This window comes from Phoenix dactylifera, unplaced genomic scaffold (genome assembly GCF_009389715.1).
Source record: "Phoenix dactylifera cultivar Barhee BC4 unplaced genomic scaffold, palm_55x_up_171113_PBpolish2nd_filt_p 000840F, whole genome shotgun sequence".
NCBI lineage: Eukaryota > Viridiplantae > Streptophyta > Magnoliopsida > Arecales > Arecaceae > Phoenix > Phoenix dactylifera.
Window position 1 is genome coordinate 1,063 of NW_024068205.1, and position 26,400 is coordinate 27,462.

Consider the following 26,400-nt stretch of genomic DNA (forward strand, 5'->3'; position numbering starts at 1 on the left):
AAGTACTTTTTAGCGAGGACCTGATTTCTATGGAAGAATAAATAAATGATATGCATGTATATTGATCTAGATAAAGCTTTCTGTAAGATTTTAGAAAACAACTTACTAGATTTAGTCCAATTGGACCAACAAGTCTGCCTCAATAGTTCTGTTTTTTTTCCAAATCTTGCTTCCAGATGCTTCCAAGCTTTCTTCTTTTTCAATTTACTACTTGTCTATCATGATTGCAATTTTGCAATTTCTGCTAAACAAAAATCTAGAATTTTTCTCAAATTTTGACCTATTGTAATGTTGGTGCTAAGCAATCTTTCATTATTGTGATTTCCATCATATGTCTGTTTGTTGCAATGTGCAAAACATGCTTTCTCCATGCAACTGTATAATCTTAAAAGCCTAAACAGATAACTATCAACTAAGCTGAGAGTAGCTTAATGCAAGTTGTAAGATATTACATTCTGAATTGAGGAGGTTTGTGTGTAAAGCAAGGTTTAAATTTTGCACTGTTGGGAGAAAATCTAATTCTTACCAGAGGAACTTGATAAATGGAATTAAGGTTCAGAGTCCATGCAACTGTATAATCTTAAATGCCTAAACAAATAACTATCAACTAAGCTGGGAGTAACTCAATGCAAGTTGTAAGATATTACACTCTGAATTGAGGAGGAGGTTTGTGTGTAGAGCAAGGTTTAAATTTTGTACTGTTGGGAGAAAACCTAATTCTTACCAGAGGAACTTTATAGATGGGATTAAGGTTCGGAGTCCATGGAGAACATTCTACTCTTGAGAAGGAACTTAACATTGGGGAACTTAACATTGGGAAGATGTGTATATTTAACTCAATTGAAATTACATATTGATTATTTATCTACGGTACTTGTCAAAAACTGTTAAAACAAATATCACAAGGATAAATATATATTTATTAGATTCAAGGAAATAATATCTTTTGTTTTTCACCATTCAATTATCATTGCAGAACCGTATAGTTCTGCTCTCTCTCTCTCTCTCTCTCATTTTCATTGTTATGCCTTCTTGTTTTTCATTTTTCTTATTTAACATAAATTTTCATTTTGTTCGGAATTAAAGTTATAATAACTATTAGTATTAACCTTAGAGTTTCTGCTCTGTGAATTTTCTCTCAACCACTCTTAAACTAGCTGCAATTATGTAATCCCTCAATATCTTAACTTGGTCCTAAAAATGGTAGAGAGCCGTTTTCTTTTTTATTGTAATATTTTTCTCTTTCATTTGCGAGCAAGATAAGTTGGTACCTTGGTTCTTTTGGTATTTTCATCCTGGTTGTTTTTATTGTTTAATGGAGAATGAGGTATTTTTTTTACTCCTTAAGAAATGAGCAAATACATGACATGGACACCAAGACCCTTTTTTTTCCCAAGGGGGGATAGTTGGACGCAAAGGTCGTTTAGTATTGTCTCTATTGCTGGAGAACCCGATTTTAGGATATCGGTTTCCTATAATCACAATTGTAAAAAAACCTGATAAAGATGCAAGCTACCATGCAATTTGCTAATGAATCCTCGGGCTTATAATGGTTGTCTTATTTTTTCCAGGAACCAACACATGGGATCGGTTTGAGCTTCGCGTACACAAGAGGGTGATTGATCTTATTAGCTCACCTGAAGTGGTGAAGCAGATCACCTCAATCACCATTGAGCCTGGTGTGGAGGTTGAAGTGACAATTGCTGATCCATGATTCAGCCAAAACTTTGATGCAATTATATAGGTAGTTGGAGTGTTTTGTCTGCCATCTGGAATGAGCACAAGAAGCATTTAGTCTAAAGATAATGGCACTCTTTTTCATTATATCTTCCTTAGGAAAACTTGATCCTTGTTTCTTTTTAATATGAGAATTTTGCTAAAACATCAGTTTGTGCCCGTGGAGGAATCTGTTTTCAGTATTTCCATTGCATCTTTATCTCATTCCTAATGTTTGCAATGATTAACTTGATTCAATTTAAGTGGTGATTGAACTGAGTTATTGGGTCTGCTTGATTAATAATGGATAGGAATGCAATTGACCCTTTTAGGGCTTTACACTCTTTTTTAATTACATTTTCCTTAGGAAATTCTTAATCCTTGTTTCTGTTTAATATGAGAATTTTGCTAAAACATCAGTTTGTACCTTTGCAGGAATCTGTTTTCAGTATTAGCATTGCATCTATCTCATTCCAGATATCTGCAATCGATTACTGATTCCAATTTGGGTCTGCTTGATGAATAATCGGGTAGGAATGCGATAGCCCTTTAGGGCTTGTTTGGATACATCGTATATCTCTCGGTATTTCAGGAGAATGGGACAATTCATGTTTATGTTATACCTAAAAGGTATGTTACTCAAATATTGTTCTTGTGGACGACGCTACAAGACTTCCCAGGGAGAAAGGATAAAAAACGCCTGTACTAAGCTCCATCCTATTTCCACTAAAAAATTTCAACCATAATACGGGTAGTTTAGTTATTGTTATTGAACTAATTGAATCTAGGACAAGCTATAGAAGTAGGAGAAACTGGACTTTTTTTTTACGTAGATCAATCAATTTTCTCGTTTTACAAAATACAGAAGTTAGGAAAAAAAATGTGGCAACACAATTATAATGTTTTAGTAACCTTACTAATGGATGATAAATTTAAATTAAAAGTGAATATGCAAAGAATATTTTTTAACTCAAGAAAAGGAAATATTTTAATAGTTTTTTGTGCTATTTGAACTGTATCTTCAATAGGTAGTTTAATGGATTGATGAGTTGATAAAGATTCAAGTAATAAAAAAATTATTAGAGTCGGAGACCATGTGGTTAGAAGCACTTGTATCAATTACCCATGTCATATGTTAGTGAGTTGGAAAGAATATATGTCATGTTGATGAAAGTGGTGGTTTTGTCAATATTTAATATGGATAGCAATTGGACATACAACTTTAGCAATGCGTTGGGGCATAATAGATGGGCCAAAGAAGATTTTCACCATTAGCAACATGATTTGCAGCATGAGTAGGAGTTTTTAGTTTCTCCACGATGGTTCGGGCAGCCATATAATTTGTAACAAATATCACATGTGTGATCAAGATTATTGCAGTAATCATAGCGTGATCATTTTGTATTGCCATGAACGCCACGACTCTACAACCACGACCTCTTCATTGGTTATCGAAGTGACTAGAATTATGTTTATTAAAACTTCATGCCTTTAAGAGATCACATCAATTTGACTTGGGGTATTTTTTGTTTCTCCTTTTACAAAATAAGAGAAATTTTTACTTAATGTAGGTAGTGTCTTCATGGTGAGTATTTAAGTTCTGAACGATGGAAAAGGAGTCATTGAACCGCATAAGAAATTGAAAAACCTTTTATCTTGAGAGATCTAGTTCAACTCGTTCATTGTACCATAGGTGTAAGTAGAAAGTGGACATAGATCATTGATTTCATCATGGTATGTTTTAAGTATGGTAAAATAAGAAGCAACAGAAGATTGATCTTAAAAATGCATTAAGATATCTCGCCTGATATGATAAATTTGGGCAGCCTTATTATAAGAAAAGTGTTCCTCCAGATCTTTCCATGCTTCTTTTGAAGTTTCAAAATAGACTATGCTGCTCACAGATCTTTTTACATTGTATTCCAAATCTAGAAAAGCACCATGGTGTTGCAACATTACCATGCATATAGTATTGCTGAACTTTTGTCAGGCTTCTCAAGCGAGCCATCAATAAAACTAATTTTATTCTTGGCTAAGAAAGTAGTCTTCATGGCATACCTCCATAGAGGATAATTGTCACCAGTGAGGACTTAAAAGACTAGGACCATGCCTGGGTTATTTGAGTGGTGGAGAAAGAACGGTGGTGTTATATCAACACTAGGATTAGAAATAACAGTAGAACTGTAGAAGTAGCCATGATTATCAAATGGAGAATAGAGGGCCAAAGAAAACAAATATCGGGAGGATGATAGGAGAACAAGAAAGAGGGATTGATTGATCAAGAAAAAAATCCACTTTGATAGCATGAGAAATTTGTATTAGAAATATGATAGGAGAACAAGAAAAAGGGGTTGATCGATCAAGAAAAAATCCATTCTAATATTATGAGAAATTTGTATTAAAAATATGATTTGAATTGCTTATACTATTCATAACACTGGTGTGCTTTATGTACAAGTTAAGCCCCCAGATATAGTAGAATACAATAATAAAATTCTATAATTATAGGAAAGATACTAGGGACCAGATATAGTATAATACTATAGCAAAATCCTATAATTTGGTATAAATACTAAATTTGAATATGATAATTAGATCCCATGATTTTTGGAGATTGATATAAGTTGATATACCAAGATTGTGCATGCAATATGTGGTAGCTGTGATATTCAATATCATATATAGTATAATAAGTGAGATTGTGCATGATTCTAAGCTGTAATAAAAGTTGAGATTGGAGGAGAGGGGATGGAGTTGCCTTTAGGGTAAAGGATGGCATGTAGTCACAAGGAAGAATAAGATGGCAGGCTGCGCCAATTGTCATTCATAACCTGCACATGTTTGAAGTTCTGATTGGGCTTTTAATCTTAACTAGCTGTAGACTTGCACAAATGCATAGGATTTGGTATGTACGCCTCGACTCACTAATGTGCTCATGCACAGGCTATATGCACCTCTTTCCTGACTCTTCATGGTCCTGAGTACCTTGTATTAACCCTTAAATGAGCATTGTTTGAAGTTGAGTGTCAGGGGGGTAAACTTATGAAAGATCGTATATAATCCCTATGTTCTCTTTTAACTCTTTCGTAACTCTTCATGGTCCTGAGTACCTTTTATTAACCCTACAATGAGCATTGTATATTAATGATTGATGATTATTCTCGTACACGTTTAATTGCTAATATACTCATGCATAGCTTATACACACTCCTATCTACTTGCTGGTGTGGCAGTGTATGATTGAAATTGATTTTCAAAGGCTTTGAATGTGGTTACATTCTCTGACCTCTTTCCTAATTCTTCGTGATCCTGAGTACCTTCTATAACCCTTAAATGAGCATTGTTTTAGGTTGAGTGTCGTGGTAATAAACTTATGAAGATCCTATATCATCCCTATATTCTCTTAACTTTTTCCAAACTGTTTGTGATTATGAGTACTTTTTATTTATACTTAAATTAGTATTGTTTGAGGTTAAGCCAGGTATACTTGGCAACATTATCTGATACCCCTATGTACACATAGCAACATAATATGCAACTCCTATTGGAAAGACTAATTTTTTTATTATATTATATAGATTTGTCGGTGGACTAAATATTTGCGCCGAAATTCCAACAAAGCCTCGGCGAGGTTTCTGTTATAATAATAGAGATGAATGGACATTATAAGGGTAAATGTAGATATTCCATTAGTAATAGATGATATTACTATCATATGGCAAGTGCTACCATCTGTTTTACCAAGGGAGAGTAAATAAGATAGAATTTTACTTCAGCCATGTTTTTATTTATGGCATTTTTTTATGAACACTTGATTTTGGCCATTGCTTTAGATGATGAAATTGGTATTTGATGTATCAACCGGTTATAAACCTCAGAAAACCTTGACTTCTTCCTGAGAGTCCTAATTAGCTCCCCGCCATGATTCCTTGTTCTATCAAACCTCTTGCTTTCCTGCTTTGTTTTAACCTTGTGGAACTCATCCACTTTGATGCTCTCAAGTTATCAAGCAATGGCCGAGATCCCAGCCCAGCTATACGAATCAATTGTAGTGGGAGGAAGGATTAATTAAATATTCTAACGGGAATTTAGAATAATTAAGCCAGGAAAGGGTAAATGGGATTTCAGAAAACAAACTTTTGTTTATCCGCATAAGTCCTTAGAAAGTTGGATTCCCATGACCTTATATTCAATGACATGCGCAAGGCTCTGTGACACCTTTCATCACTTTAGGCCTCGTCACGACCCACAACTTCATCCAAAAAAGCTAGTTCTATTGTTTTCACCAGGCAAGCAGGCTAAATTAATTGAAGTCCAATTATAAGTATCACAACCAAATTCAAAAGGCTAACTCTAGCATTCTCGCTAGGCCAAGATACCAAATTTATTGAAATCTAATCATAACTACTACAACCAAAATAGGCCTATGCTACCGTATTCTCTAGTCCATATAGGCCACAACTTGAGCTTGCTCTTATATATCATTTCTAACATCTTAGTGTGTCACCTAAAAAAGCTAACCAGAAGATGTTGTTTAAATTTTTTGATCCTATATAAATATCCAAAATCTATCTAATGTATAGCTGATGTACACACGTCTGTGTGGATCCTCACAAAATTTGTGCTACCAAATAGTGGACAATAGCCTCACCTAATTGACAGCAGCACTCTGTGGGCTTGCAATCCTTGTGAGCAGTAGTCAGCGGAGAAGACGATGGTGTTGTGGAATCTGGAAAAGAGAACCCGTGGAGAAAGCTAATTGCAGCCGTAAAATTTATAAAAAAAAGTACGGAAGCAAGACATATGAGATTATCATTTATAGGAAAATGGTACACCTTTTATTCTCTTTTCTTCTCATGCAGGAGAGAAGAAAAGGAGGAAAGAGAGGAAGCAAATTAAAAGAAACACCACCAACCGAGCAGAAAACAAATGAGCCTATCGTGGCAGGTTATCTACTCAATCCCATGCATCTTCCTCAACTTGCAGATGAACTCTTGAACCTTTGCCGGGTCAGGAAGCACTTTGGCAACAGATTCCCTTCCCAAGCATCTCTTCATCCAGGCACCGAGTTTGGGGCACTGTTCCTCTACTTTGAAGCCCCCGAATTGCTCATAGCCATAAAACCAAGAGATGTGAGGAATGAGGACGATGTCCACAAACCCAAATCCGTTCCCTGCAAAGTATTCTTTCTCCCCAAGGGCTCCCTCCAACAGCTTTAAACACTCTTCAAACTCTTTCTTTGCCACCTCTAACGCCTCGCCTTTGCTTTTCCATATCTTGCTTCCCCCCTCAAATATCTGCAGATTTTGACCAAAGTTAATATGACCGGAACTTAGCACGTAGTTTCTTAACCATTAGTATTTGATTTTTAGTCAACTAGGACTAAAAGTTATAGTATAGGGTGATGAGAGTGTAAATCTTGTAAATTAGAAACTAGAGGCTAACCTTCTTGTCCACAAAGTCTGCCCAAAACTTGGCCACCGATCGCTCATAAGGGCTCGTGGGAAGTAAGGGTGGTGAAGGCCACGTCTCATCGACGTAGTTGAGGATGACCAGGGATTCGCAGAGTGGCTTGCCATTGTGTAGCAAGACGGGCACCTTCTTGTAGATTGGATTTGATTGCAGTAGTAGCTCACTTTTGTTTCCAAGCAAGTCCTCTTCGCGTGCCTCAAACTTGATGCCTTTCTCCTCTAATGCTATCTTCACCCTCATTGCAAAAGGGCTCACCCAGAAGTCCAGGACTACGACCTCGTCCTTCTTCGACATCTTTCTATCTCTTTTCTTCTCTATGTTGGTGAGTGCAGGAATATGGATCGATGCTTTTATAGGAAAATGTGCCGTTGTCAACCCAATGATAAGATCAATGCATGGACGACAACTTCAAAGCCCTGCTGTTCCGTTCCCCTTGGAATCATCCCAAGCCAAAGGTTTTTGAACGCATCTTCTTGTCCCTTTGGAAGTTGGGAGTCTTTGATCGTCTGGAGTAAAATATTCGCGAAAAAAGAAAATTACTTGAGGTAAAGCACTTGTATAAAAGCAATTTTTGAAGCCAGAAGTTAGATAAGCTCGTCATCTGAATTAATCCCGATGGACATAAATGAGTCCTGCATTAGGAGTAGACTGCAAGTCTAGGTGCACCAGACTACAGATTACAGAGAAAGAAGGAAAAGAATCATTGTGATACCCAGGCCGTTTTTAGGGCCTAATTATGTACTGGCCAGATCCATTTGACCGCCCAAAAAAAAAAGAGACGCACCTGCATAGCATAGCACAGCACGTGCGAAGGAGGAAAGAGGACTCCTGATGAGAGTCTTCTTTCTCCTAAGTTCGTCGGATGGAATTCCACTCCAAGTCGAATTCCGGTCGCAACCAAGCTCTATTTAGAGCTCCTCCTATCCTCCCCATCCTCCCTCACCGGAGAACCAACCCCAATCGAAGTTTAATCACCAAATTCTTCTCCAATTCCTTCCGCAATCATCAATCATTATCAGCACTATTGTCATGGCTAAGTATTGCGGGAGGCCAGGTGAGAGCCAAAATTCTTTGATTAATCATTTCTCCACTTCTTTTCGAGTTTATGGATCAGGGATTCCGGCCGGTGATTGCTAAATTTTTGGTGGGAAAAGAGCAATGCCCTATTTCCCCTATTTTGGTAAACAAACCCATGTTTCGCTTGTTTTCAATTGGTTTTGCTGACGACGCTTGTCACCGAGGCCTTCGTCCAGTTCCTCATAGTGGACGGAAGCCATGGCCGGAGTTTTCTACCGTCGGGATGCCTCTGTTCCATGGGTTAAGGGGGTCAGAACCCCTATTTTTTATAGTCATAGGCAGTATTGGCTGCCAGTCACTGCCGACCGCTGGCCACTTGTTGGCCAGTCGTGGGTGCCTGATCCCAGGCACCACTTGCAGCCACCTTCTTCCCTTCCTCTTCCTTGGTTGGAGAGAGAAGCTTCTTCTCTCTTTTTTTTTCTCTTCTCCATTTTCTCTCTCTTTTGATTCTCTCTTTATTGGACTTTCTCTCTCTACTTGGACTGTCTGTCTACTCTCTCTATAGAGATATTAAGTCTAGCATAGCACCTCTCTTCATGATTATGGATCCACTCTGGTGAAGGGCCCTAATCTATGACTGGTGGGTGGCACGCCAGCCCCCACCTTAGCTCTTTTTGGATATTGTTAGAATTGGTCACCTTGATCTCTACTGAAATCTCTATATTCTAATGCAAGTATGATATGATGAACTCCACTTTGATTGGACCCTATAAGTATGAGTCTTAGTGATTTATGGAACAACCTAGGTGAAAGGTTCTGATCTAGGATCGTCGAGCGGTGTGTCAGCACCCATCCTAGCTTCTATCACACACTATTAGATTTGATTGCCTCTATCTTTGTTGAACTATTTGTGTTCTAGTCATGGCATGATTTGATGAATTTCACTTTGATCGTTTCGACCGGGTGTTGGGCATTCCCACTTGGTTAGCCTTGTGAGAGTGTTATAATTTAATATTTTTAGTAAAAAAAATTAAATATGATGAAATTTTAATAAAAAATATAATTTTTTGATATTAGGCTATAAAATTTTTTTTGAGATTAATTAGATATGTTAGCTGGATTGCGTTCGCAAGATAAATAATATTTTATTTTTTTTAAAATTTATTAGCAATCATTAAATTATTATATTCATGACTTTGAGTGGTATTTTTTTTGGTACATTGTGGTATTATTCATGATGCATGAATTTGATGGATAGTATCTTATTATGTAATATATTATTATAAAATATTATGATGATATATGATTTTATTATGGACCTAATTGATTGATTTTGACCCTCAAGATTGTAGAACTGAAATATGAAATCAAAAACTATTTGAATTTCGATTGGCTATGTTGAGGACTCTGCTAATGGGGACTAATATGTTGGCATATGAATTATCTTAAAGATTGTGTCCAAGATAATCAATGACATACCGCCAGTAGACCAGTGATCCTAAATGACTTTGCTGCAACATGATGCACAACTCATTGGAAGAAGATTAGTCGGTGTTATGACTCTGTCATAGGATGATATGGTCATAGCTCAGGATCGATAAGATAAATTGAATATTTGAAAGAATTTGAATCCATGAATAGAATTTAATATTTTTAGAAAGATTTGATTCGTATATTAATACTACATATATACTTATTTTCTGTAAATTATTATCTATTTGATTGCCTGATTTATTTAACTAAAGTTGCTATTGCTCACTGGGTTGTTTAACTCATTATACAATTTTTTATTTTTTTTTCACAGATTCGAAGAGCTAGCCTATTGGGATTTTTCAATATGGGAGAGCTAGCACAACTTTGACACAAGTTATTTTAGAATAGAATTTATTTAAATTAATGTACTATCCTAGGATATTGTTAAAATCGTGATACATTTCAATGTTGAGCTAATTATTAAAATAAAATTTGTATATTATTATTTATATTGTTTTGCTGCATATTTATGAAATTACGTTGAGATGTCCTTTATGCTTGTGGGCAGAGTTTCTTATGAGTATGCAATAATTGTCACGACCCTCGGTTCGTGAACTCACGTCGGGGCGTGACAATCACCCATAGAGTCAAATAAGTGCAAGCATTGTTACCAAACTTCTAAGACTCCAAGAACTAAAACAAACACAAACAAGTACTTCTCTGACAATTCTCCATATCTCGTATTTCTTCTCTCATAATGGGACACATTGCAGCTTCTCTTTGTTTTCCGTCACTAGAATCATTGAAGTCAAATGTATCATAGAATTTCCCATGCTAGAGCGTAAAATAAATATGCATCAACCACAAGGCAGAAATTCCAAAATACCGCTGCACAGTAAGCTTGATATTTACATTGGAACTGTATGTCAAATTCATTACCTAATATGAGATTTATTCCCCTCCCCCAAATCCTTTTCCAGGTAACAAAGGCTGAGGCTCCAAATTCCCCCGGCTCATGAAGGCCGGAGTTGAACCCTAGTGTCTGATATTAGGTAATGACTATAATTGAAAAAAAAATAATGGTAAAATTATTCCGGATATGGATGCCTCAATAAAATGCTTAGGAAGCTAAAATGCAAGGAAAAGGCAACCATTAAATCTTAAGCAACTATAAAACATTAGAGTTACAATCTTGCAGTATACATAAGAGGAAACATGGATGGCTATTATCATAATAGGGGGCATTGATGTCTGCCATATACCATCTAATCAATGCACTCCCACAGTGGCTTCTCCTTTTGCTCACTTAGGAGATTTGAGGGTACTTTTATCACAAAACGCTATGCCCTACACAGGCAGAGGCTAAGGGACCATAAGTGAAGGCTTAAAATAATTTGAATCCATAGTACAAAATATCCAGTGGTATTTGGTTCAATACAATTAAATCTGAGAACAAATAACTTACCGAATCTAAAAATTCAGCCCAAACACCCATTAACGTGTCTAAATTCCCAACCTGCATCTGGGTCTACAAGCGAACCCATCAGGCAGTCCTAGACTAGATTACCATGGAGCAAATCTAGTCTATCGTGAACTGATATTACATTGCTCGTCTTACATAAGCACAACTATCAATCACTTGTATGTGGGACTGCAAGGAAGCATCTGCCAATTTGTCAGCCATGCTTGAACATAAAAATGATAAATTTCCTTCTATGAAATGGAACAATTTACAACAGAGTGCTGCGAGCCACCATGCAAGCCAAATGCATAAATCACCCCTGCTTGCATACTGGATTGTGGAATGACTGAACCAAAGGACAAGCATTCAATCATTTGCCTGAATAGGAGGTTCAGTTTGCACTTTCCATGTCTCGAATTCTACAGCTCTTAGCATGAAGGAACTTGCATTCCGGTGACCACCACCTCCATATTCCTGGATATAAAAAATAACTAATATGAATTTGCTTCCACATCATGTATCTTAATCTACACAATGTACAACCTGAGAGATGGGTGTTGTGTCCTCGGCATCCACACTTCTGATGCTTACTTTTAGCATTTGATCATCTCCAATCTCTGGAACTTTGTACACTACAGCTCCAATACCCCTGGAAATAAAAGTCGAGTAATAACAAGGCCTTAAAAGTATACTGAGGCCCATGACCTGAAATGCATGAAGGACACAAGTTGCAGAGGCCAAACTGAAAAAGTAGTTTTCATGGAAATTAAGCTTTAGGATTAGATATTTGAGGATGCAAAGTCACTACAAAAAACCACAGCATATGTGCAATAGTAACACTTTCTAGGTACCGGAATATTAAAAGAAAATGTTAAGACTCCAAAATTTGTAAGCAATAGTTATGAATAAGTCTTGAAAATGAGTGACAAGTGATGACAGTTTAAACTTTAAAGGAAACGAGCATGACTCCCAATTCCTTTAGAAGAAAACTCTGTCACTGTAAAAGGTGTCATGCTTCCAATGTTTAGTCTGATACCTTCTGATGATTATCATAAAGATAATTCTTCCAAATCTGATTAAAGAAACCAGTAACATCATGTTGAAGAACTGAACTTGTGTCAACCCCAACAACATTCATCATCCAAAGACCTTGAGAGATTCTACCATATATACCACATTAGGCCCTGATAAATGTCCCCCTTGAAAAGAACAATCTCCCTTCTCATTAGTGAAAAAATCCCTCAACATAAAAGTTGCTTCAGTCAGAACTAGAGGGTCCTTATGTCTATGCAATCAATCAACATGAACAAACTATATTCCCTTTGTTATTCACTTTATACCAGCAATGAGAAATTGCACTTCTGATGGCATTTTACCCTTTTCATCCCCCTCTTGATGATGACAATTATTAATACAGTTCTGAGGAGACACATGGATAGAGTGGACTGCACATCAACTCTTTTTTTCAATTTTCCCTCTCTTTTCTTTCTTCTCCCTTTTCTTCTATTCCCATAAATTTTACAGTTAGCTGAGACATAAATTTGATTGCACTGTCTCACAGTACTGACTACAAAACTTGGTGATGCTAACAAGCTGTAGGCTTGTTGCTCTCTTTTATTTCCCAGTTAACTTCATCTTGCAACAACAAAGACTTGGTGACACTAGATGCTAGATCTGATAGTATGGTAGCAGTATAATGCAGCAGATAACAAGACTATTATGTGCACATGACTGAAGAGTAGCATGCAAAAATTCCCAAAAGATATACAATAGTTCAAGTGATTGTAAATTTAATTCATTGTGTTGATCCCATCAATGCAATTTGAGGGAACCTCCAAAATCAACACGCACAGGAAATGGGGCATGACCTTCAACTCGGGTATTGGCATTGAATCCTTGTTTAGTAAATGCCCAAAAGAACTATAAAAAGAAGAGGATTGGGAGTGAGAGTGTGAGAGAGAGAGCTCTAAGGGTTGGCCCCCAGGTCCCCGCAGAACCAGGAAACCTACCAGTACCTTTCCGGTTCGATACAATACAGTCAATATGGTTGGTACGGTACGAATACAACTTCTAACCATTTTTTCTCACTTTATCTCAGTACGTCTCCATACAGATTAGCATGCCTAAGTTTGGGTTGGTACACATCTCAATACGTCTCGGTATGGGGCGGTATACCTCGGTACAAGACAGTATAAGGCTTGTATTGATCCAAACTTGAGTTTCATACCGGTTTCCACTTAGTACAGTATGGTATGCTGCATATTTGATGTTACGGGGCAATACAATGGACTATGGTTGGCCCCCTCTTTGCCCTAAGAAAAGAGAGCTAGGCGCCCCCTCCCCCCAATGCTACTCAATCTAGTATAGCACATATGTCTTGAGGATTTCTCTCTTGGGTTTAAGGGACAATTAACCTAGCATAAGTGCCCTACAATAAACTATGAGCTAATGCATCAAGTCAAAGCCTACACCTAGGACCCAATGTCAAGCTTAAGTAGGAATATGAGTTTCAGAATAAGCTAAATCACAATACAAGTTCATGAGACTGCACATGTAGGCCAGGATTGGGATCATAATTGCGGTCATTAAATGTAAAATTAATTAACTCTTAATGAATTGGACTCATCAAATCTCATGTAACCCTTACTCCTATGTTTTAAGTGATCTGAGAAAACAATATTACAAACATTGTTAGGTTTCCCTTCTTGCAATGATTCAGCCACTTGTACCTTAATCTGTATTATAAAATTTTCAATTAGTGTCCAATTCATAACCGGATTGCCCATCCTTTAGGTTTTCAAGTTCGATGAGACATCATTAAAAACCTTATCCAATAAATCATTTGCAAAAGAGAAATATTCTTTAATTTTATTTTTAAATAAAATTTAAATTTATCAAAACTCTTTTGACAAACCATCAGCATCAAATTTTAATTACTTAACCAATACTCACACCCAAGGACTGCCCTACCGCCCTATACCACCTAGTACGGGACATACCGTACAATACCAGAAGAGAACTGGTACGAAACACCACTTCAAGTCGGTACAAGCCCCGTACCGCTCGTACCGAGGCATACTGCCCCCATACCAAGGCATACTGAGGTGCGTATCTGTCCATATCGAGGCATATCGAGATAAAAATTAAGCAATTGGGTAAAAAAGCTATTTCGGCATAGGTGTACCGTACCGTACCAAACTGAACGGATAAGGTACCGATATAATATCCAGTACCAAGATTGCGAACCTTTCTCACACCAATGACAATCTCCGTCACCCCAAATAATATGTAAATAGTGATCTTTCATTTAAGCTCCAAATAAGTTTCTTCATGGTACTTTTATGACCTCATTTGGTAGTTCATCATCATATGATATAACAAGGAACTTCTTATTCGATCTCATTCTGTTATTGTAATAGTGCTCTTTTAATTTAGTAATCATTCTCATCAATGTTAGTTGGCATCCTATGCACCTTTTTTATATTTTACAACCTCAAGATAGAGGAATACAAATGATGAAAATGACTAGAATTGGTTGCATTAATTAGAAATTACATTTATCTAATTATTGTATTTATCCATTTTGAACCATAGTCCCTCCTTACATTGTTAGTGTCACTGGCAGTTGGTTAAGGCCTAAATTTAGTTAAAAAATAAGCCTAGGTAATAGGTAGGAAAGGTCCGTAATCTTCAAACTAAGAACCATGCTGGTTAGGTGCCGGTACAGTATAGTATCGAACTGAACCTCACCAACACTCAGTATGCATATACAGTTAGGTACCGGTTCACTATTTTTTGGCTTTTTTTCATTAGTTCATTTTTCTTGATTTCTAAGATTATTTTAAATTTTATGGATTTTCAAATTTTGATTTTACAAGTGTTCTAATATTATTTATTTCATAACGTCTAGGGACCCTCTTAAATTTTTCCTCTTCTCTCTCTAAGAGAGTAATGTCTCTCTTCCTCTCCTAAGCAAATCACTCTATTTTTACACCCTATCAAATCAATCCAACTAGAACCTTAGGGTAGCATAACTGATCTCCACCAAGTAATCCAAGCCAAATAACTCCCTCACAATTGTTCAGTGGATTTGGATCACCTTGGTTTCTTTACTGTATTTCAGGCATACATCCACTAACATATATTTGCCAAAATCTAAATGAGAAACACTTTGTATAACACTTCTTTCAATTTTTTTAGCCTTCTATAAAGCTGTACGCACACTACAAAGACCCAATTATTTGGTATCATGTCAATCAGCCAATGAAGATTAAAAAGAAATGGGTCTCTCCCTACACCTTACTCATAACTAAACTAACAAGCATGATTTATTAAACTAATGCACGTACCGCATGGCAAATCATTAGCATTCAGGGCTTATCAAATAATGTGGATGCTAAAATTAAGGATCCAATAATGTTGGAGTCTGAGTTCTATTAGAGTGCTGAGGAAATTAAGGATGCTGGAAGCTCAAAGATGCTAACCTGCTCTCTGAGTTGAGTGCATTTTTTTATTTAAAAGAAACAAAGAATGAAAGAAAGAAACAAACAAAAAGGTCTTGGAGAAGACTAATTTGATCTGGGACAAGCTTAATTTGACTTGGAAAACGATAATGAATCAAAGAATAGAAGCTTACCTTAGTTTTAGATTGTGGCTCTTAATAGCTAGCTGGTGTCCAAGCTCGCTCCTCAGGTTCGAAATGGAATCAGCATCAACAGCCTAACATAGCAAAAGCCAGCAAGGAAAAATTATAATCATTCTAATTTCCAAAGTACTGAATCAGCAACTTGTATGTACATATCTGATTGCATATACAAAAATGTGCAAATCTACATAAGAGCAAGTTCAAGCATTCAACCAATAAGTCAACCGAACAAAAACTAGCCAAAAGCTAGCTATAATGCATAACTGACAGACATATCCATTGCAGTTCAGACTCTGAAGGCTTCTATACAGTTCAAAGAAAGTGAAAATACAATAAATAAAAATGGATAAATGCCAAATTAAATCCTCAAAGTTTGGACACTTCAACACAAAAGTTGGCAATCTTACCATGACAATAAATATCTTGCCTCGAGCATGAATTTCAGTCATTTCTAACCTTATTAACTAGAATCTGTGAAGCCTCAAAGTACTGGTTGGAAAACTCAACTAACCATAGTCTGCCATACCGCCCCATACCACCTTGTACGGGCCATACCGCCCCGTACCGGTAAAAAACCGACACAAAACACACCTTCTAGTCGGAACAAGCCCCGTACCATCCATACCGAAGCGTACCGCCCAAGGTTCGCCGTACCGGTCCGGGTCGACGTACCGGTGGCCGTCCGGACCGGTACGTACCGGTCGGTACCGGTACCGTACCGGCCGGTTCGCAGAGCCAGACATTTTTTTTTTAAAATGTTGTCTCTGTTGGATCTTAAATTAAGTAAAAATTGATGTTTTTTTATTGCTTTTTTCATGATTTTTGATGTTTTTATATTTAAATTTAGGGTTGAAATTTGAAACATATATGATGCATGATTGCATGTTATGTTTTCCTCCCGTTCCAAATGATAAAATCATACACATAAAATATCTCCAAATTAAGATACAATCATTTACATACATTTAAAGTACTCTAGGATATCTAAAATCGGGACGAGCGCCGATGGCTCTCGTAGATATCTGGATCATAAGTATAATCAGGAGGAGGCAAATCAACCCAATCAGAAGGAATGCGCGCCAGATTATAAGAACTGTCGGATCTCTCGCTCACGCTCTGGCTCTGAGAGGTGTCCTCTGATTGTGTAGGGGCCCATCCAAATATGGCGGAAGCAAAATCCAATGCACCATATCCATATTCATCAGGCTGAGGCTGTGGATAATAGAATCCGTATCCGTATGTTGTCGGTTTGATAGCTTTGACTATTGTAGTAGCCCGCTGCCAGATTGGCTGTTTCGTCACCAAGTCTTCTATCTTGCTCCCTTCAGTGCCGGCATAAGAATATCTACTATCATACCACTCGGAACTGGCAAACATCTGACGTAGGGCTTCTCTCTTCTCGAGTATGCTATCAAGTGCGATGAAGTTGGTAGCAAACCGTGTGACTCCTGGTCTCAGAATCTCTCCCCCTGCATACTTTCTCATCAATGAAAAAACCCAGTTATGGTTATAAATATACCTGGTAATGCGTTGGGCTGTCTCCACCGTTTGTTGCACCCTACGGATCTTTCCAATGTCTATCAACATAAGATCGATACAATGTGCAGCACATGGGGTCCAGAAAATATGCGGCCGCCGCTCCATCAAGACCTGCCCGGCAGCCTTATATTGCGGCTCATTATCAGTGACGACCTGCACGATATTCTCCTCGCCTACCAGATCAATCACATCCTCCATAAGTTTCAGCATGTACGAGGTGTTGTGCACATAAGCCGAAGCATCAATCGACTTGTGGAAGAAGGTCTTAGCATCACAGTATGTCAGGAAGTTGATGATGCTCCGCCTGGTCGGACCGGTCCAACCATCGCACATGATGGTTAGCCCATATATGGGCCACTTGCTCTTGTAGGAGTCAATCCAATTCTCCAGCTCCTCCTTATTGTTGTCAAGAAGCTCACCGTATCTGTCCTTCGGGCCTGGAGGAGCTACACCGGGACCGGCAGCTTGTATGGCGGCAATGGTAGATCTGTAGTATGTATTATGTGCCACATTCGCTGGGATGTGGCTGAAGTGAAATCAGGATCCAATAGCTCGCCACATAGTTTTCTTCTTATCCTTCATCCACATTGTGTCTACCCTCTGCTGCCTTGAATCTCTACTGGGGAGAGCATGCGGATCTACATCATGAATTGTCGCTTCTTGTAGAATTCCTCTAGATGACTTCTTTCGGCTACCAAAACTACCCAGCATAGATGAAATCCGGCCACATTCTTTTCCGATGCCCTCCCTGACTGAAGTTATCTTCAAGAACTCTGGATCTTTTCTAGTGCTCCCAGAACCGCCGCCCGACTCGTATGAAGAGGGCCCAAATCGAGCCCTATGCCTGGCCACCTCCTCCTGCTGCCACTGATCATCCAGGCTTGCATGCATGGCCGCCTGAATATCTGCCTCCTCCTCATCTAGATCCTCGACCTCCTCTGGCTCCCTAGAGTGATAAGAAGGTGGCTCTGCCGCTTGGCGATCGACCTCCGCCCTCTTCTTGGAAGCCATCTCCTTCGCTTCTTTGGCCTCAGCGAGATTCTGCCTCATCAGCACACGAATCTCACTAGGACAATTTGGGCATGTAGCAACCTCACCGAAATTTCCGGCTAAGTGTTGCTTCAACCTGATTACCCCTCCTCCCTTGAAAACCTTGTCGCAAAACTTGCATTGAAACTGGTGTCGTTGCCCCTCACTTCCAAGTCTTTGCCCATAAGACCAACCAATATCACGCTTTGCAGGGTTCGTTTTTCTTGATAGCTCCATTTTTATCATAAAAGGACAACTTATCAAAAAATTAAGCTAATAAAGTAAATTTTTGCATTATCTTATTATTTAAGTAATTTATAAACTATTTTTTTAAATAAATTATTAACAAAATTAATGAAATAACATAGGACAAAAAAATGCACCTTAAATAGTCTCCGCTGGATTTTTTGGGCAGGACCTCCTCCTCAATTTGTGGGCTATCTCTCAAATCTTTCCGTCTCTGATTACTCTTCAGAGGCTCATTCCTGGATTTTAGTTATTCTGGAGTTATTAACAGAGCCTCCCGTTCGGTTTTTATAACCGAACGAGCAAGGAAAGAAGTGGCCGAGAGGCCACTTCTTTCGTGCTGTCAACTCAAAAAAAATAAGTGGCCGAGAGCCACTTCTTTTTTTAAAACAAAAGTATCAGAAAAGAAGTGGCTCGGCCACTTCTTTGTATTTTTGATGGAAAGGAGTGGCCGGAGGCCACTTCCTTTCCCATCAAAAAAAAAAAGCTGTGGCCGACAGGCCGCAGCTTTTTTTTTTATTATTTGAAAGAAGTGGCCCACGGGCCACTTTTTCCTTAAAACCACAGCGCGTGGCGCTGTGGTTCCCAAAAAAAAAATACCCTGCTTTTTTTTTGAAAGAAGTGGCCCATAGGCCACTTCTTCCCAAAAAAAAACCCGGCTTTTTTAAAACCACGCACCGCGCGTGGTTTTAAGGAAGAAGTGGCCCACGGGCCACTTCTTTCAAAAAAAAAGCCCGTTTTTTTTTTTGGGAACCACAGCGCCACGCGCTGTGGTTTTTAAAACCACCGCGTGGCGCGTGGTTTTAAAAACCACGCTCCCGCGCATGGTTTTAAGGAAGAAGTGGCCCACGGGCCACTTCTTTCAAATAATAAAAAAAAAACCACAGCGCCACTCCTTCCCATCAAAAATACAAAGAAGTGGCCTCTCGGCCACTTCTTTCTGATACTTTTGTTTTAAAAAAAGAAGTGGCTCTCGGCCACTTATTTTTTTGGGCCACTTCTTTCTTAAAACCACGCGCGGGCGCATGTTTTTTAAAACCACGCGCGGGCGCATGTTTTTTAAAACCACAGCGCGTGGCGCTGTGGTTCCCAAAAAAAAATACCCGGCTTTTTTTTTTGAAAGTTCTTCCCAAAAAAAATCGGGCTTTTTTAAAACCATGCGCCGCGCGTGGTTTTAAGGAAGAAGTGGCCCACGGGCCACTTCTTTCAAAAAAAAAAAAGCCGGGTTTTTTTTTTTTGGGAACCACAGCGCCACGCGCTGTCGTTTTTAAAACCACCGCGTGGCGCGTGGTTTTTAAAAACCACGCGCCCGCGCGTGGTTTTAAGGAAGAAGTGGCCCACGGGCCACTTCTTTCAAATAATAAAAAAAAAGCTATGGCCTGTCGGCCACAGCTTTTTTTTTTGATAGGAAAGGAAGTGCCCTCCGGCCACTCCTTCCCATCAAAAATACAAAGAAGTGGCCTCTCGGCCACTTCTTTTCTGATACTTTTGTTTTAAAAAAAGAAGTGGCTCTCGGCCACTTATTTTTTTGAGTTGACAGCACGAAAGAAGTGGCCTGGCCTCTCGGCCACTTCTTTCCTCGCTCAATCGGTTATAAAAATCGAACGGGAGGCTCTGTTAATAACTCCAGAATAACTAAAATCCAGGAATGAGCCTCTGAAAAGTAATCAGGGACGGGAAGATTTGAGAGATAGCCCACAAATTGAGGAGGAGGTCCTGCCCAAAAAATCCAGCGGAGACTATTTAAGGTGCGGTTTTTTTGTCCTATGTTATTTCATTAATTTTGTTAATAATTTATTTAAAAAAATAGTTTATAAATTACTTAAATAATAAGATAATGCAAAAATTTACTTTATTAGCTTAATTTTTTGATAAGTTGTCCTTTTATGATAGAAATGGAGCCATCAAGAAAAACGAACCTTGCAAAGCGTGATATTGGCCGGTCTAATGGGCGAAGACTTGAAAGTGAGAGGCAACGACACCAGTTTCAATGTAAGTTTTGTGACAAGGTTTTCAAGGAAGGAGGGGTAACCAGGTTGAAGCAACACTTAACCGGAAATTCCGGTGAGGTTGCTACGTGCCCAAATTGACCTAGCAAGATTCGTGTGCTGATGAGGCAGAATCTCGTTGAGGCCAAAGAAGCGAAGGAGATGGCTTCCAAGAAGAGGGCGGAGGTCGATCGCCAAGCGGCAGAGCCACCTTCTTATCACTCTAGAGAGGCAGAGGAGGTCGAGGATCTAGATGAGGAGGAGGCAGATATTCAGGCGGCCATGCATGCAAGCCTGGATGATCAGTGGCAGCAGGAGGAGGTAGCCAGGCATAGGGCTCGATTTGGGCCCTCTGCATACGAGTCTGGCGGCGGTTCTGGGAGCACTAGACAAGATCCAGAGTTCTTGAGGACAACTTCAGTCAGAGAGGGCGTCGGCAAAGAACGTGGCCGGATTTCATCTATGCTGGGTAGTTTTGGTAGCCGAAAGAAGTCATCTAGAGGAATTCCACAAGAAGCGACAATTCATGATGTAGATCCGCATGCTCTCCCCAGTAGAGATTCAAGGCAGCAGAAGGTAGACACAATGTGGATGAAGGATAAGAAGAAAACTATGTGGCGAGCTATTGGATCCTGGTTTCACTTCAGCCACATCCCAGTGAATGTGGCAGACAATACATACTACATGTCTGCCATTGCCGCCATACAAGCTGCCGGTCCCGGTGTAGCTCCTCCAGGCCCGAAGGACATATACGGTGAGCTTCTTGACAACAATGAGGAGCTGGAGAATTGAATTGACTCCTACAAGAGCAAGTGGCCCATATATGGACAAGAGCATCATCAACTTCCTAACATACTGTGATGCTAAGACCTTCTTCCACAAGTCGATTGATGCTTCGGCTTATGTGCACAACACCTCGTACATGCTGAAACTTATGGAGGATGTGATTGATCTGGTAGGAGAGGAGAATGTCGTGCAGGTCGTCACTGATAATGGGCCGCAATATAAGGCTGCCGGGCATGTCTTGATGGAGCGGCGGCCACATATTTTCTGGACCCCATATGCTGCACATTGTATCGATCTTATGTTGATGGACATTGGAAAGATCCGTAGGGTGCAACAAACGGTGGAGACAGCCCAACGCATTACCAGGTATATTTATAACCATAACTGGGTCCTTTCATTGATGAGAAAGTATGCAGGGGGAGAGATTCTGAGATCAGGAGTCACACGGTTTGCTGCCAACTTCATTGCACTTGATAGCATACTCGAGAAGAGAGGAGCCCTACGTCAGATGTTTGCCAGTTTCGAGTGGTATGATAGTAGATATTCTTATGCCGGCACTGAAGGGAGCAAGATAGAAGACTTGGTGACGAGACAACCATTCTGGCAGCGGGCTACTACAATAGTCAAAGCTATCAAACCATTATATGAAGTGCTGCGGGCCGTAGATAGCGAGATCTACCCTCAGATGGGATTTTTGTATCACATGATGGTCAAGGCAAAGGATCAGATTATGGAGGCAGATCCAGCACATGGCCGGTCATACATCAACATCATTGAGCAACGGTGGGGAGCGCAAATGGTTATGGAATTACATCTAGCAGGTAAGCTAAGATATAATTATAGTGACAATTATAGTGATGGATATAATTATATAATTATGCTAAGATAGTCTCGTATATGTGCAGCATACTATCTAAACCCCCGGTTTCAGTACAGCATAGATAGAATTGGTATGGATGAAACACTTCTGGATGCTTTGCGTAATGTGATTTACAAGATTGAGGCAGATCCAGAAAAAGCGGCCCTATGTCTTGAAGAGGTAATTATGATTTAGTAATTACCAGCATATGTAAGTATATCGGCATCTTCAATTATTAACATGGTTTTTTTATGCTTATTTTTCACAGAGCAAATTATTTAGAAAGGGCAGCTAAAGTTTTGGCCAACGAGCGGCTGTCGTCAGCAAACACAATATGAATCCAGGTACGTGACACATCAGGAAAACATTCACCTGGTGTTACTTAGTTACTATTATGGAACTATCATATATGTAATTTTCATAAATATTTTTGCAGCTGAATGGTGGGTGCATTTTGGCAAATCCACGAAAAATCTAAAGCGGATAGCTATCTGGATCCTCTCCCAAACAGTCTCCTCTAGTGGATGTGAGCGCAATTGGTCCACCTTCGCCCTTATCCACAACAAACAAAGAAACCGTTTGACGCAAAAGCGCCTCAACGATCTTGTTTATGTGCATTACAATTTGCGGTTGAGGCTAAAGTGCATCCAGGAGGAAGTGGAGGTCAAGTATACAGATCCCATTTACGGATCCTTTACCGCTGATGACGATGATCCACTACTCGGCTGGCTTGTAGGCCAGCAGCAGGAGCCCGAGCTTGACGAGCCAGGATCGCCTCCACGACCAGCTACCTTCATAGCCACCGAAGCTGGGGTCGATCCAGAGCAATAGGCTGAGCGCAATATTCCACGCACTCCCAGAGCTGATCAGCCGCAGGCACAGGGGAGCCAGACAGAGAGGGCCAGGAAAGAAAAACAAAGAATCCCAATGGAGAGTGTCGAGGAAGAGACTTGGACTAGCAGCGATGAAGGTTCTGGTGGTGATGGATCTTCTAGCCATGGAGGGAGCGGAGGACAGTATGGTACTCATGAGACACAGCAGGAGGGTGGTCTTTATTTCACCGATGAGTCCCAATTTATGGGTGCTACACAGGATACGGACCACGGTCGACCACCTGATAGATTTCGTGAGGATATCATTGGATATAGAAGACGGGCTCCTCGAGGTCGTTCAGAAAGACAGGATACGACTGCAGATCCGACAACATACGGATACGGATTCTATTATCCACAGCCTCAGCCTGACGAATATGGATATGGTGCATTGGATTTTGCTTCCGCCATATTTGGATGGGCCCCTACACAATCAGAGGACACCTCTCAGAGCCAGAGCGTGAGCGAGAGATCTGACAGTTCTTATAATCTGGCGCGCGTTCCTTCTGATTGGATTGATTTGCCTCCTCCTGATCATACTTATGATGCAGATATCTACGAGAGCCATCGGCACTCGTCCCGATTTTAGATATCCTAGAGTACTTTAAATGTATGTAAATGATTGTATCTTAATTTGAAGATATTTTATGTGTATGATTTTATCATTTGGAACGGGAGGAAAACATAACATACAATCATGCATCATATATGTTTCAAATTTCAACCCTAAATTTAAATATAAAAACATCAAAAATCATGAAAAAAGCAATAAAAAAACATCAATTTTCACTTAATTTAAGATCCAACAGAGACAACATTTAAAAAAAAATGTCTGGCTCTGCGAACCGGCCGGTACGGTACCGATACCGACCGGTACGTACCGGTCCAGACTGGTACCGTACCGGTCTGGCCGGCCACCGGTACGCCGACCCGGACCGGTACGGCGAACCTTGTGTCCTACCATGTCCAAGCATCCAAAAGTTTTGATACATCCAGAACTTAAACAAATGGTGCTTAGGTGATGTAGAACCTCAATATACCGTAACATTTCTATGATATATTTCATGCATTTAGCTTCGATATAAACTAGTTGCAGCCTAAAACTACCCAACAGTAACAAGTTATAATCCTAAAGGAGCAAAATATTATAAAAAATTTCAAATCACTTTCCTTAATTTATTTTATTTTCTATTATTTTTTAAAATTTTTGGATCTTATTTCTAACATATTTGATCGAAACTATAAGTCTTAGAGCAAAACCTCTGGAACTACCACAACTATGAATTTGTTAAAATTGAAACTCTACCTAAAGGGATCAAACCGAGGGTGAACCTTGGCACATTGTTAAGGTTGCTCCATTGTAACCTAGGTGTCACGGGTTCAAAAAATGGAAATAGGCTCACCACATGTGGGGTAAGGCTGCATAAATTTGACCTTCCTGAGACCCCATAGTGTCAAGAGCCTCATGCACAAGGCCACCCTTTTTTAACCTCAAGAGATAGCAATGAAATAGTTTCTTAAATCTTGAATGATACCATAGATATGGTGGTCAAGAGAGAAAGAGAAATAATTGTTCACAAATATCTAGGAAGTTACATCAATATCTCATTAGTCCTCATTCCCATGTTGAAAATGACTTCAACCAAGTTCACATGAGTAGTAAGATCAAATAAACAAGCAAAATATTTACACAAAAAATATTCTAAGAAGTAAGAACAATTTGGAAGATTATCTTGAAAAGTAAATAGAAAAAGAGCAGGGTTATACTCTTACCAAGCAATGTCCAAACAATCCACTTCCTAGTGCAATTTCATATGATTGCTCCAAAACTTCATCTATTAGCCTTTGCTTATGCGACAAAGTCACTTGTCCATGAGCAATGACATGCTCGGGATCCAATTCCAATAACTGTCACAACTTTCCAAATCTTCTTAGAGACAAAGATACAAAATGAAGGCTTTGAAACAAAGTATATATTAACTTTATGTCAATCAGTAAACACAATGACTCTACTAGAATGGTGAAAAAGTATGCAAATCATGTCGACAGGATGAACAACTAAGTGCAATAACAAACAAAGAACGTGGTTGTGAAAGTGCAGGAAAAGATACTAAGCTAGTCGGTAACCACTTCATATGCCAGACCACATGAAAATGTTTGCATGTCAACATCCAGTAACATTAAGAAACATTCTAGACACCATTAGCATGAAAATTACCTATATTTCTATGGCAACACTCCAAGTCAGCTAAAGTTTCAAGATCCACTTCAAGGAAAATAATACAAAGAAAATATGGGACTGTCTTACAGAAAATATGTGATATTAAATAGGTTTCACAAAGTACAGGTCTCAACCCACAAAATTTCATGGGTCTAGCTTTGCATAGAATTGCACTAAGTGGGTCCCACTTACAGCACTTTTAGAGGACTTGGGTAGTTATCCACATAAGAATTGATGCCCTAATGTCTCTGTCCAGGGGAAGGTTGGCCATGGGCACATGTTGTAACAATAGACAGTGCAGCTCAAAGTTCACCATCTCGGTACCAGATTCCGTACTGGTGCTACACTAGCACAGTATTGGTACGGTACAGTACGAAATTTTTTTAACGTACCGAGTGTTGGTACGCCAACTATACCGAGTCTCGGTACGCCCCATACTACCTAGTCGGTCCAGTATGATGTACCTTGGTGCAGCTGCTTTTTTTCATTATGTTCCTTTTCTTTCTCCAATTTACTATTTCACTCATATTTTTCTCCCTTATTTTTCTATCTTATACTCTTGTTTGCATATATACAATGAATTGATCTACAAGTGACCATTGCATGTGCTGAAGTTATATATTAATGTCAGAGCCATAAAGCCCCAACAAGCTATTAGAGTGCAATCAAATTAAATGTTGCATGATTGTGATTCTTCATTCTCCCAAATCTTCAACCCATATGATCCATCATTCTCTTCAACCTTTCCAGGTCAAATGGGTTTATGACAGTACATTCTTTTAGAATTTAGGAGTTCCAGATGGACATGCAGCAAATATACACTACAGACAGCGCACATGTATATAAATGAGTATGAAAAGTGAGCCTTAAGAAGTACAAAGTGAAGATAAAACAAATCAATGAGCCAGAAGATTCTTACTGATGATATAAAGTACAGCATGAGTTTCATCTTTGTGGCACAGACGATACTGGTTTCACCAATATAGAGTGTGGATAAATACCTTCCGAAACAAAGTGGATTTAGTAAAATTTTGTAACTACAACAAAAAAAAATTAATTGTTGCATCAGCAGCCA

At 39.1% G+C, this 26,400-nt stretch overlaps 2 protein-coding genes across 5 annotated transcripts in view; both read right to left on the reverse strand.

Moving 5' to 3' along the window:
* Positions 1-6,668: 6,668 nt before the first annotated feature.
* Positions 6,669-7,512, reverse strand: LOC120107361 (probable glutathione S-transferase). Its single transcript, XM_039120605.1, has 2 exons — positions 7,162-7,512; positions 6,669-7,013 (listed from the first exon to the last, which is right to left on the reverse strand). The coding sequence occupies exons 1-2, from the start codon at positions 7,480-7,482 to the stop codon at positions 6,669-6,671; spliced, it is 666 nt and encodes a 221-aa protein (XP_038976533.1). The 5' UTR covers positions 7,483-7,512.
* Positions 7,513-11,040: 3,528 nt separating this feature from the next.
* The window catches only part of LOC103710566, a 28,482-nt gene continuing 13,122 nt past the window's right edge, over positions 11,041-26,400 (reverse strand). The window contains exons 4-7 of one of the 4 annotated variants that reach the window (XM_039120603.1): positions 24,878-25,012; positions 15,777-15,859; positions 11,732-11,789; positions 11,041-11,614 (exon numbers count right to left, since the gene is read on the reverse strand). In XM_039120603.1, the coding sequence (XP_038976531.1) occupies positions 11,507-11,614; positions 11,732-11,789; positions 15,777-15,859; positions 24,878-25,012 (384 nt within the window). In that variant the 3' untranslated portion in view covers positions 11,041-11,506. Of the gene's footprint in view, positions 11,615-11,683; positions 11,846-15,776; positions 15,860-24,877; positions 25,013-26,400 lie in introns of those variants that run through there. The other 3 variants (XM_039120602.1, XM_039120604.1, XM_026805983.2) reach the window with 3 other exon arrangements.

What these genes read in the sequence shown, in the direction of transcription:
- LOC120107361 (XM_039120605.1), bottom strand. Translation starts at nt 7,482, where the DNA reads ATGTCGAAGAAGGACGAGGTCGTAGTCCTGGACTTCTGGGTGAGCCCT. An exon ending in CAGACTTTGTGGACAAGAAG is followed by an intron (nt 7,014 to 7,161) that starts GTTAGCCTCTAG and finishes CAAAATCTGCAG; the next exon opens with ATATTTGAGGGGGGAAGCAA.